Source organism: Trachinotus anak, unplaced genomic scaffold (assembly GCF_046630095.1).
Source record: "Trachinotus anak isolate AG129_WGS33_773 ecotype Australia unplaced genomic scaffold, CSIRO_AGI_Tana_v1 ptg000028l, whole genome shotgun sequence".
In the NCBI taxonomy this organism is placed as follows: Eukaryota; Metazoa; Chordata; class Actinopteri; order Carangiformes; family Carangidae; genus Trachinotus; species Trachinotus anak.
The window spans coordinates 12,263,558-12,277,101 of record NW_027273879.1 but is presented as its reverse complement, the minus strand read 5'-3'; the positions used below and the strand labels follow the sequence as shown (position 1 = coordinate 12,277,101).

The 13,544-nt window shown below is 38.4% G+C and overlaps 1 protein-coding gene across 1 annotated transcript; it reads right to left on the bottom strand.

The window, feature by feature from the left end:
- Positions 1-1,273: 1,273 nt before the first annotated feature.
- swi5 (SWI5 homologous recombination repair protein) lies at positions 1,274-7,891 on the bottom strand. Its single transcript, XM_071466132.1, has 5 exons — positions 7,625-7,891; positions 6,799-6,847; positions 6,541-6,644; positions 6,111-6,205; positions 1,274-1,790 (listed from the first exon to the last, which is right to left on the bottom strand). Exons 1-5 carry the CDS (start codon positions 7,720-7,722, stop codon positions 1,726-1,728), a joined length of 411 nt encoding a protein of 136 aa, XP_071322233.1. The 5' UTR covers positions 7,723-7,891; the 3' UTR covers positions 1,274-1,725.
- Between the last annotated feature and the right edge of the window lie 5,653 nt (positions 7,892-13,544).

Here is a 13,544-nt window from a genome sequence, read left to right as displayed (position 1 = left end):
GATTAAAGTGCACAGACACCTTTTCACCATGCACTCACACTTTAACATGAGAGAACAGATGCCCATTGACACACAAATCCAGTAAAACAGCATCATCGGAGCTGTGCAGCCCCTCAGCCACTATCAGTCCAAGAAGGCACATTATCAGTCGTTCTCAGACAGATAATGGCACACCCAGTATATTATGCCACTAGTTTCTCTGAGTATTTCAGGGAAATAGGACAGCATTGGGGACATTTTTTAAAAAAAAAAAGAGATTTAAAAAAAAAAAAAAAAAAGGAAGTAAGATGGGTTTCAAATTAATCGAAAAAGCAGAATAAAGTGTTTTAGTAAGGTGTTGTTCCACCTTGAGCCTCCAAAAGAGCTTCCTTACTTCCCTGTCATTGAGTCTCTGAACTCTACTGGAGGGATGAGCAACACTCTACATTAAAATATTCTCTCATTTGGTGTTTTGATGATGGCGGTGGAAATGTTGTCTAATACGTTCCAAAATCTCCCACAGGTGTTCAGTTGGGTTGAGATCTGGAAACTGTAAAGAACATCAGTGATGGGTTGATGAAACCTTGCTGAAGCATTGAGGCTTTCAAACCAACTGTCTGGAAAGTGTTCAATTGGAACACATAGAAATATCACACATAGAAGTATCACATTGTCTCAACAAGCTCCTCCATAACTTAGCTGTGAACATTTCAAATAAAAATATTTCCATACTGGAAACAACAAGAAGGTCCCATCTCAACACAAAGCTAATTTAGCTCATTTTCATACTTGGGAAACCATTCAGTGAGCCCTTGTTCCTTTTACTGAGGCATCTGTATTTGTTATTATTGCACTCATTTATTCAGGTCTTTCCTTTATTTTGTCACTCTGCTGTAGGTAACGAATCCGTTCTTTTTTTGTTCAACTTTCAGATGATTCCATGGAAGAGACTGGAAACTGTAAATGAGAGTGACATTTGTTCAATATCCTCCCACCCTCCCACAAGGATTTTTAAAGAAGTGGGTGACCTGACGATGGGGGATGTTACCACACCAAATATGTCGCAATTTGAGTTGAATTTAATCATCACGCCCGTTAAAAAAGTGGCATCTATTTTTAACAGTTACACTTAAATGCATTTACTTAACTGTGTTTAAAAAGAATCTTGAAAAAATCATAGGAACATGTTGTGTGGTGGTGCCTTAGTATGTGTTGTTGTCAGTCTACAAAGCATACGATACTAGGAGCTGAAACTGTTTATTTTACACTTCAAGTTCCAGCATTCCCACTTTTGAAATGACATTCATACAGCTATCATGCATACCCTTACCAAATTCCATTTAGATAAGCTCAAATGTCAAAACAAAACAAGTCCTTTCAAAGTGTCTCAATAGCATTTATATTATTGCACAACGAGGTACACAATAGGCTGGAGAAAGTCATATAATATAAACATTTGTTCATAGTTTAAAGTAGATGGTCTCCCTTAAATATCAGGTCTGTCTGCTTGACTAACACTATCATAACTTAAGATGCTGCCATTAATCAAATCTCTCTCTGTAAAGAGGTGAAAACAGGAGCAAATATGGGAAAACCTCTGTCTGAAGGAGGAAGTTCAGGTAAACAGTCCAAATCCATTCTCCTACTGAAAAGTTCTCTGGTCTTTTCTTTTGATCCTTATGCCCCACTCCACTTAGTGCTCTTAGGAACCATTCTTACAACTGTATTTTCATAGTTTTTTCTTTCTCAGTCATCTAGTTCCAGACCAAAGTGGCTGTAGAGATCTCGTGTGGTGGTCCCCCTCAGAGCAGCTGCAAGAAAACAGCAAAGTGGGGGTTAGGCCCTTTCAGCAGATTATATGGTCAACTTCCTCATCTTCTTTTCAAACAATCCTCAAAACACTGAACAGACCAAGACCACATGATAGCACTAAACAACCACTTAAACATAAGGCCTGTACTCACTTAAAAACATGTATACAGTAGTTTTAAAATTAAAAATTTAAAACAGACCTTAGCCCATCTCTATAGTCATTTTCATTGCAGCTTAAAATCAGCCATTTTCAATGTTTTTTTCCTTAATCCTGTTAAAGCATAATTTACTGTATATCCTCTAATATATCTGGCAAATTAGCCATGCTAGCTAGATCTCAGCTTCCTTTGATTCATGCAGGACCAGAAGTGTGCTGGGCTGACACTGATCCCACCTACACTGTGTTTTCCTCTAGGGCTGACAAAGCTGTGACATTTATTGGTGCAGCATGCTAATGTCCTGAACTGGTAGGATCCTACTAGGGCTGAAAATGATTATATTTTGTTGTCAGTTAATGTATGAATTTTATCAGATCAACTCAATGACCCCACTCACCAACAACAATTTAGCATTACTAGCTCTGATAACTTAAAATTGACTTCTTTTTAACAGTAGTGACAGACAAAATATTAAAACGCAAGTCATGTGAACCAGAAAATATCACAATGGAGAAGAAGAGGCAACTGATTGGCATTTTCTTTTGTTTAATAACTTTTTTTCTCCATATTGCCCTCTTTCCATCATACATATCTTGTCCTGCTTGTCTAACTGGCCAAGACTATAATAAACAACAACTCAGCCCTAAAGTGGTGGCATTGTTTTTCTTTTACCTTATGTAAATGATATTTGTTCAGTATGGGTGTGGACATGCAGTGCTGTTGGAAAAAGGGGCTTTGAAGCCCTGGGGCTACAGAGAGGGTCACTGTCGAATTTTCAGGGCAAGACTCAAGACTCCGTAAGGTTACAGGGTTTTGAATGGAAGTTTCCTTTAAAAAAATTAATTATCCTGTATGTTTATCTTCACTGACATTTCATAGAAATTTTAGTTTAGAAACTACTGTTCATGAAAAGTATATGCTAATTTGATGTGAAGAAGGGATAACACTGTTTATTATAAAGAGTAGCATCAGTCAGGAACAATAAATAACTAAAAACTTTCAACTAAGAATGGGGAATTACGACTTTCACTGTATAATCACAAAAAAAAATCCCCCCCCCCGAAACCAAAACTGTAAATACAAAAACTGTCATTCTATCACCTTATGTACAAAATTAACCTCTTCATCACCCACAGTTGATACAGTAAGTTTTTCTTTTTCTTTTCTTTTTCATATTCCATAAGATCAATCATAAGCACCAATTGAACTCTGTTAACTTCTTATGGGTTAAACTCAGACCGTATAAATAGCTCTAAACTCATGAACATTTGACATACTGAATAAGCAAGAAAGGACACTTCTATGTGACAGTGACCTTAACTCTGACCGACAGACAGACATGGTGAAAGACAAAGGCACAGTTGTCTTTAGAGGGTACTGCAGGGCATCTCCACTTGTCTCCTGTCTCATTCTACAGCCTGCCCACTGATGTCCTCCCTCTCAGCTTAACAGCGTACAGTACAACAGCAACTCGGTGTTTAAGTGCAGACTCTTTGTTAAAGTGTGTGCGTCTATGTGTTTGAGAGAAAGTGAGAGAGAAAGAGAGCAGGAAGGGGGAAAGAGAGGAAGATAGCATGTGTCTGTATATAACATTGTGTGTACGTGTGAGAGTATGCATGTGTCTGCATGATAGACAGAGATTGTAATTGTGTGTGTGTGTGTGTGTGTGTGTGTATGTGTGAGTGTGTATGTGATGTGAAAGACAGTCATTGTGTCAGAGGGGAAACGCCATCTCCATTCACTAAGAGGTCATTATCATCCTGACTCCACTGTACTGAGAGAGAATTTAAAGAGATAGCCAACTTTTAACTCACAGTACAGATTAAAAATGAGAGCTGAGCCAGTGTTTCTACATAGATAACTGCAGCAATTGAAAATATGTGACAGTAAAGCATACCAGGAAATGTATAATTAACTGTGTTGTTCCTCTCTACATATTCTGCAAAGATTAGTACACTGAATTGGGGAGATGTGCAGATTTTTGCACCACACACACACACACACACACACACACACACACACACACACACACACACACACACACACACGCCAAAGTAGGTAAAAGGTCATGTTTGTTATGAATCATGCACAGACCATAATGTGACTTGGCTGTGATTCACTACAACTTTCCAAACAGTGTGAAAGGTGTCAACGACATTTTTTTCTCAACCTCATGCAGTTGCAGCACATGCACACAAATGGCTTGAAAGATACACAGACTTACAACACTCATTCACACATTGCAGCCTATTTCCTCATACTGGTGTACCCCAGATGTACATTCATCACTTGCACAGTATGATCCAGTGTCACAGAAATTATGGTAAAGGTTGTAGGGAGAGGGTGAAATGCAAACATGATGTTTGATCTCACTGAGAAAGGATAGTGATGAGTTGACACTGGTGATTAGAGGTACATGATCACTAAATGTACCAAAACTACTTCACTTTCAACAACATTAATATTCATGTCACTGCTGATCAATATTAGCCAACATGTCACTAAACACAGAAAATGAAAGGACTTTAATTAATTTAAGTTGTTAAGTATAACCTGGTTGACCCAAGTAAGAGAGACACTTTAACCAATGACATTTTTCTCTAGTGTTAATCTAATGGGATTAAATTGTTTACAGGCAGGAGAAAATAATCTAAATGCAGATGTAATCAGTGTTGTGGAATTAAATACTGTCTAAAGTTAAATCATAGACTGGCCTTAACTTTTGCTTCAGTCTTAAGAAGCAAACAGTGATGCCGCTCTGTTGCCCTCTGTTGGCAGGATGTAAAACAACTTCAATATCAATATATTGTAATGTGGCCAAGCCCGTCCTACTCAGTTCACATTTAACCTTCATGCAATAGCTGCAATATCGGATAATAGTTTATTTTAAATGTTTCCTTCGATGATAATTGTTTTATAAACCCACATACAGCATTAATGGTGCATACATACCAAAATGCCTGTGTGACAACGATATCTATATGTAATCATGTGATCAATGTGATGTTGCCTTTTGTTTTTAAGGGTGTCTGCTTAGATTAATCTCAGTCATTGAGGTAGTTTTTAAGGATGTGATTACTCTTTTGTAGTTTGTTTTCTTAGGTCCAAATCACACCAGAAAAAGACATATTGTTGTATGTCTCGTCTAGTCTGTTCAGGGTTCACACTGCCTGATAATAACTGAGCCAAGAGGTGTAAACATGAGTCACATAGACAGACAGACAGCTCATTCAGCTGACAGCTTTGGTTAGCTGTCATCCTGTGACATTCATATTTTTGGTGTGGACAGCTGGCAAAGAAGTAGCTGAAAATGAATCCTAAGTCATAGCTGTAAGTGGAATTCATCTGTCATGGCTACAAAGAAGACCATGGCTAACAGAGGGAGGAGAGAATACATTGTGTAAATGGCTACCACATTCAGACCACAAGTATTACATATACATATATATATATATATATATATATATATATATATATATATATATATATATATATATATATATATATATATATATATATATATATATATATATATATATATATATATATATACACACATATACACACACACACATATACATACACACTACAGGCAACTCAACTTGCTTTCATACTATCAATTTTCCACTCCTGGGTCCACATGGAAATAAAATTAGACACAGTCTCCATGAGACTGCACCAGAGTTAGACTGACATTACACTGATTTGATTCAAAGAACTGCGCTAAAGGAGTGAAAAATCATCATGTCAAGCAGATATGTTGTTATGACTGCAACAGCCTTAACTGACTAAAAGTTGGAATCTAGACTAGTGCAAACTAATGCTCATTAGTGAACAACCTTTATTGTGAGTAATGTGGTAATGCTGTGGCTTTTTCCAAGGGATGTAGAGACAAACATAATTGAAAAATCAGTAATCACTATTGTATGACCAGATTCACTGTCCAGAATGTATTGCTGAAGCTGTGATTCTTTTCATCGCTGGTTAGTACAATTACAATTTAAATTCTCTTTTTAAACAGGGGTTTCTGAAATGTTTAGTGGAATACACTTATTTTATAATGTATATGGCACAAAGGGGAAGCCTTTATTGACGCCTTTAAATTCTACTACAAACGACTGAATAGGAAAGATATCCTGTCTATATGAGCAATTCTCTTACCGATACGGCCCAGGAGTGACTGTCCAATGTCTTTAATGTCATTGTATTCATGCAGCATATCAATATGATGCTCCAGCTCCTCTACCCTGTATCCCCTGGAGAAACACACATACAACTAGTCTTACACAAAAGCAGATCTGTGCAAATGCTCATGCAGAGACACACACACATACACACAAAAATATAAACATCTTGAAAAGAGACAAATCAGATAAATACTGGCAAAACTATGTGCAGAAAAGAAGATACTGATATGGGTATTATGGGTATTTCAGGGTATTTCTTGTGGGGATCATCACCATCTCCTGTCACTGAATCCTAAACCGAACTATCAACAATCAACACTACATGCTTAACCTCAACCTATACTATTCAAAATGGACTTCAAAAACAGAAACACAGAAAGGTAAACACTCGCAGCTGTACTCACTCAGCCTCCAGCTGTGCTATCTCTGTGTCCAGCTGCTCTCTTCTCTTCTCTAGCTCTGCCACCTCCTCTGCAGGACTAACTTCTGCACTCTTGGTGACTTGAATCTGTGAGGTGCAAAACAGGGAACCATGATAGTGGAATGCACGTGTTGCAGGATTTATGCATAGGATTTATGTGTATGTGCATGTGTGTGTATGAGTGTGTGTGTGTGTGTGTGTGTGTGTGTGTGTTTTACAGACAGAGAGAGGGTTTACTTACAGGTGATTTGAAGTTGGAGTGTACTTTCTTAAACTTTACGAATGGAGTTCTAGGGATGGAAGGAAGGAAACTTGTTAAAGACAGAATAACAGATTAGTTTCCTAGCTAAGGCTGTTGATGATCAAACCGAGGATTACTCAGATGCCGATCAGTAGTTTCTGATTTCTTTAATCATAATCATCATAAAAAATAACTTTCATTTGAAAAATTCTGCAAAAAGTCAGTATATTTTTACAAATGAATGAAACTGCATTTTGTAAAAGTTTGAAAAAACTGAGGGAAGTACTCAGATGAACCTCTTGGGGTGAAAACGTAGATGGACGGGTTTTTTTAATGTAACAACATAGCACAGATAGTTGCCGATTTTGTGGTCAACGGAAAAGTGGGCAACCTTTGATTTATAATCAAAGTTTAGCCAAATACAGTAACACCAACGACAGTAACAGCATTTTCCCCACATAAAAAAACATGTAAAATAAACTGTGCAACATGTTATGAAGTCTAGGGTCGTCTAACAAAGATTTCTGTCTTTGGCAAACGTCCTCCTGTAAATAAGAAGTGGGTAAAATATAATGACATCTCCGAGCATCTTTAACGCTACAGCAAAAACAACTTGATCTTAGAAACGTTACCATCACAGTCACAGTACATATCGTTTAAAACAATAACTCAGCGAAAGGCGAGGAGACAGTGGAAATACTCCATGTCAAACATATCTTAAATAAAACTGATCGGTAATGCCTGACATCAAGGTTATCCGTAACTTGCCCTGACGTTAGCTAGCTCGACAAGCTAACGATAGAGCTAGCGTTAACTGTAAAATTACCTTTTCAGTGCTCCTTTCTTCAAGTCGTTCGCCTCCGGTGTTGAAACTGGACAAGTAATTGGACTGCTGTGTGTTTCAGTGGGCTGCTCTGTGTTCATGCTGTCTTAAATGTTTTGAAAATGTGCGTGTTGTGGTCGATTTAACGCAGATAATACGAACAGTGAACCTTTTAGGAAGCTTGTAGTTCGCGGCTGACGGTAAATACACCCATACTAAAACCTGATTGGCTCTTGAAACCGAGAGGCGGGACTTGGGTTCGTTTGGTTACCGCGGTAACGACAGTATGACAAAAGGTGCGTTTGAAATCGACTTCAGCTGACTTCGGCTGACTTCGCCTGACTTCGGCTCACTTCGCCTGCATTGATGGTCAATGTGAACTGCCCATGACCAGAGAGACTAAAATCTCTTTTAAACATTATTTCCTATTTGTGAAACCTTTACTCTATTTGTGAAGATGCATAAAAGGGACATTAAACACTTTTTAAAAAATCACATCTAGACCACATTGGACCAGGTACCACTAAAAATAAGTACACTTAGAAATGAAAATACTTGAAAACTTAATAGTGTTATTGATTAGCAGTATTACTGCAATATGCCCCTTGGTCAGAATTCCACATCTTTCCAATAAATAAAAAAAAAATATTGTCCAGATTTGATAAGTCTTGGTGGTTTTTCTAATTTATTTTCTGCATTTCTCATGCAGATTTTTTTTTTTTACAGGTTTACAAAGACTGACTTACATCTGCAAATGTTGGAATTATTTGTGAACATTAGGCTTTCACAGGCTGAAAATCATTTTGATCCTAATTTGAGCCTATAGGCCCATAGGTGCTGGGGGATAAATCAGGGATAAGTCATTCCTTGGTGCCTGGCCAAGTATGGGCCAAGCTAGCTGCCTCCCCATATTTTATAGGTGAGATGCTGAATTGTACATGGCTCTCTGTGTTTTCCAACTAACTTAGACACCATGACTCATATCTAAACCTTCTTCCTTGCTTCCACTAGGCCCTTTCCCCTTTTTTTCATCTCTATACAACTTTAACTACTATGTCATACATTCAAGCCAGGTTAGCTTCAGCTTTTGCAGAAGGCAGCACTCCAACAGTAATTTCTTCAAAAATTGCAGTTTCTAGTTTAGTTACCCATGAGGTCTTCGGTAAATGATTGTAAAGACAAATAATATACAAAGACAGCAAACGGATTTTATCTCTTAGCTGCAGTTTTATATTTCAGATCCCACATTTTTTTCAACCATTTCCCCCCAAAGCAATACATTTAACTTTCTTCAATGAAGTTAAGAGGTCATCAATTTCAACCCTCTTTAGGACTTCAGCTTTTCCAACTCTGCCACTATTACACTTAAGCTTTCAGGATTCACAGCATAGCTTCAGCCATTTTCAGTATTGCTACAGTGATTTCTTTAAGCTTTCAGCTTCCAATTTCCCTCGTCTTTCAGTTTCCGAGGTTTGCTATTACATTTCAGCCAGTTTTTTTAAGCATTACTTCAGCCATTATAACAATTGCCTCTGCAATCCGTCCTCAGCGTTAAGCTTCCGAGTTTTAATTTTGCTTTTCAGCTGTTCCTTCAGCCATTTTAGGCCATTTACCCACATTGCTTTAGCAATTACTTTCAGGTTTCAACACTCAGACACATTTTCTTCAGAAAGCTCAATTTCTACTCTTATATTACATTCAGTTAATTAGCTAACCATCACACAGATGGCTAGCTAATTAATTATGATGTGTCATTGAGGACATCTCATCCAGTTGTACGTTAACTAATTTCTAGAGCTGCAACTAATACTTATCTCCATTACTGATTAACCTGCTGATTATTTTCTTGATTAATCATGTATCCATACAATGAACTTTCCAAGAATCCAAAGAGACATCTTCAAATGTGTTGTGTTGTTGGACTAAAAGTCCAAAACTCCAAAAATATTCAGTATTCAATCACACAAACCAGAAAAAGAAAATCATCGCAACAGAGAATCTTCAACTAGACTACCATTGTTGTTTTTGATCAAAAATGACTTAAAAGATCTGTCATCAGAGCAGTTGCACACCAACCTTCAAAACCACTGTGCTTATTGACCACAAGATGGTGACAAAGCCCTGCTTAAGTTGACTCCTTTAAATCTGTCTTCATCACATCTCTCCCTTGACTCCCTCTCAAACACTTACACAGACCCTCTTGCTTTCACTCTCTCTCTCTCTCTCTCTGAAACAACCCACACACTTCTTGACTGAGGAGAATATTGCATAATCATAGAGCGATGCTGTGACATCTATTCTATTCTAATCTAAACTGAGTATGGAGTATGCTCACCAATCAAGGTGCCTCACAGGCTGATTCAAAGCCACCAGTGCTCTAAATCTAAATTGGTGATGGATTAGCAAAGCAAAAGGTCATGTTCAATCCACAAAAGCACACACACAAACAGACACACACACTTTTCCGCTGCATATTGGGGCCAGAGTGTTTCTAGTGCGGTTCACTGGGCAAGAACCAAAGGAAGAGGAACACAGCAAAAAAGATTTAGCTCTTAAAACAGAGAGAGAGAGAGAGAGAGAGGGTATATGAGTGGGAGAGAGAGACAGGGTTCATAGAGACAAGAAGAGGGTGAGACAGAAAGAGAAGGGCAGACAAAATGTGTATCTAGGGGAGTTGATGTTGGGGTGTGGAGGACATAAAATCGAGTCCATTCTTGCTTTATGTTCTCAGGATTCATTGCTTATTTATCAGTTGTTATACAGAGACAGAGCGGGTGGGGAATGAAAAATTCAGACTTGAAGCATGGCCTTTTCTCCTTTTAGAAATCGAACGATTACACACACTGGGCAGTAATGGCTCCTGCATGCAATGGTGTGTGTGTGAGACAGATTTGTGGAGAATAGCTACTTCGGCCTATCTCTGATACAGCAATAAGCCTGTGTGTCACTCTGTCATATATTCTGTATCCCTGCTGTATACGCTATCTCTGGGGTTTTTTAAATTGAGGACACAAGGTCATACTTTTCACATGTGAGAATGTACAAAGATTCCTGCTGTTTTTTTGTTTTTTTTTCTTTTTTAAAATGTCACAGCAAACATCTGCTGTTATTGTTAATGTGAGAAAAAGGAGAAGTGTCTGTTTGTGATGTTGGTTGTTCTTGTGACAAAACTGATGAAAGTGCTCCTTCTTAATGTGCTACCAGCCTTTCAAAGTTCTGATTGTCTGTGTTTATTTTTGGCAGTGTAGGTAATGTCCGTCTTGGTGGTGAGAGATCTCAAGAACAATCTGTATGATCTGTAGAACAGCATCATTACAGAAATTTGCAGTCTTGGTTTATGCTCAAGAACATTGCTGGCTGATTTATGAACATAATTAGAAGCTGACAGTTGTTCTTGGTGGTGGTTGGCTGCATTACTTGATGCTCATAGGTTCATAGCTATACTCTATAGGTCTTTTCACTGTCCCAGGAAGCCTTGACAGTGTGACAGTGAGCCAGCAGGACCAATACCAGGACCCTTAAACTGAAGCAGCTGAACTGAATTCAGCCTTCATAATTTTATTTGTTATTCCTGTGTTTTTCCTACTGTGACAGAGGTTCTTTGGGGGAAAATGGGCTTATGTTGTGTATATGAATTTCAAACTGCATCTGGTACATTTGCAGTGTGCATTTCTTGGTAACTAAATCCCTACTGAGTCCCGAATTCTCATTTGTATTTAGATTTAAAAGTCGAAATCTCTGGAATATTGTAGCAAGTTGCCCTTGAGTTTAGTTTTTCTTTTGCTGAACCACTATTTCCTGTTTCCAAGATTAAGAGTGAATGTCCAACTCAACTGTAATTCATTCAAACCTGTGGTAATTTCAACAGTCCTTTAAAAAAATAGATAGATAGATAGATAGATAGATAGATAGATAGATAGATAGATAGATAGATAGATAGATAGATAGATAGATAGATAGAGATATATAGATATATAGATATATAGATATATATAGACATCAGCAGGCAATGAGAAAGTGAGTGTGAGGAAAATCTGAGGAGGAGAACAATGGGATCTAGTGGAGGGAACAGGACAGAAGGTTGAAACAGCAGGACAATAAGAGGAAAGGAAGAGAAGGAGTAAGAAGCTTTGGTTTGTAATATTAGTTGGAAAGCCCCCTATATATTATGTTCATAATTCATGGATTCCCAGCTGCTCCACTGTGCTGCATCTAAATTCCACTGCTGGGGAATTATGGCCAGGACCCATAAAACAAGCACACACATATACACACACACACACACACACACACACTCACACACACACACAACATGTAATGGAAATGAAGGGAAAGAGAGAGACTATAAGGGACGCAGTGGACAGACAGAGTGAGAGTGAGCACACTGCTACAGGGTGAGGGCGAGATGAGGAGGATGATTCAAAGCATGTCATAAAACATCAATACACCTCTAAAGGCCACGCTACGAGCTCAGCTTACACTGGAGGCGATTATGCCTCTAAATAATTCATTTAGCCTGCGCAAGTGCTTATTCACACAAATACAGGACAAACACTTCGTGCAAACAAATACTGGAATGCACACAAATGCACCAAAAACCGACACATAAAAAATGTTTTCTCCTGTGATGCACACATGCTAGCAGTGAGGCGCTTCATGGTTAGTTAGGTTGTTTTAGTTATGCGCCTGGAGAAGTTAGTCGTGATTGAAGGATACCGACACACATCTCTAACCTCTCTTTTCACGGCTAAACCTCAATCAAAACAACATAGGTAGACCTCTTCCCCAACAGCAGGTGCATTTATCTTCATGCTACGGATGCCTTCACTTTTTGACAGAGCTCGGCTGGCAGTTTACCCTCGCTTATACAGAACATGCTACACATGCTCTGGACCTGACATGGAGATGAAATGTTTTCAGACTCTAGATTTTTCTGCAGAATTTTTCTTGCCAGACGGGGTTTAAAAAAAGCTGGTTATAAATAAGGCACCATCACTGAACCCTTCATTATCTTTCCTGAAACGTATGTTCCAGTACTGCCTCGAGTGGTCCAAGTATTATTACATGTAAATTATAGTGACTGTAAAGAGAACAAATAAATACATTTCGAGCCAATTTATCTTGTGGGTGGAATGCTAGGGTGACAGTAATTCCCTGTTACAGTACTTGCAATTCATGTAGAAATAAGTGGGAGTTTGAATATATCCACATCAAAGGGAATCCATCATAATCTGAAAGGGTTTTTGTGTCTGAAGCAGTGCTGTTGTATTAATGCCATCACAAAATGGCTATTCATGTCTCTGCCAAGGAGGGCTCGGTTTGATATCAGCTCCTCTACGCCTCCATCTGTCTGTGTGTTCTGGGGTATGTGCTATTTCTCATTCATTAGCTCTGACTCATCCTTCTAATAACCACCTCTATTTCCTCTCTGAAATAGTTTTCTGTTGTTTTTCTATTGTATGATTAGTCGCCTTGCCTCTCTGACTCACTCAGTTTATTGTCAGAATGAAGCTTCCTGTTTTCGCCTCTTAGCCTTCCTGTACGGGTGACTTTTCATTGTGGCGGTCATCTCCTCGCCTCTGTCAGAGTGGTTTATCATCACACTTAAACATCCCATTCTTGTTTCTTTTACCCTTTCCCATTCAAACATGTTTGCTGTCATGACTCTCAGGTTATTGCCTCTGGGCTGACTCGACCTGTGTACAAACAGACTTTATGGCTTCACTGTTATCATTTTATCTCTATATTACACTAGTAAGTGTTTAGAGAATACAACTTTTGGCTGCTGCAATAACAGTAATTTTCCTCTCTGAGTTGAGATGATGAACAGATGTTGGCTCACCACTATCAAATAGCCAACATATGCACCAAACAAAGCAGAATTAGATTTGCCGTTTTCATTCTAGGGTGAGACAAATGAATT

Excerpts from the sequence above, each read along its gene's own strand:
- swi5 (XM_071466132.1), bottom strand. The coding sequence starts at position 7,722 with ATGAACACAGAGCAGCCCACTGAAACACACAGCAGTCCAATTACTTGT. Across the intron at positions 6,645-6,798 it reads ACTCCAACTTCAAATCACCT|ATTCAAGTCACCAAGAGTGC; the intron begins GTAAGTAAACCC and ends TGCACCTCACAG. Across the intron at positions 1,791-6,110 it reads GTCACTCCTGGGCCGTATCG|CTGCTCTGAGGGGGACCACC; the intron begins GTAAGAGAATTG and ends GTTTTCTTGCAG.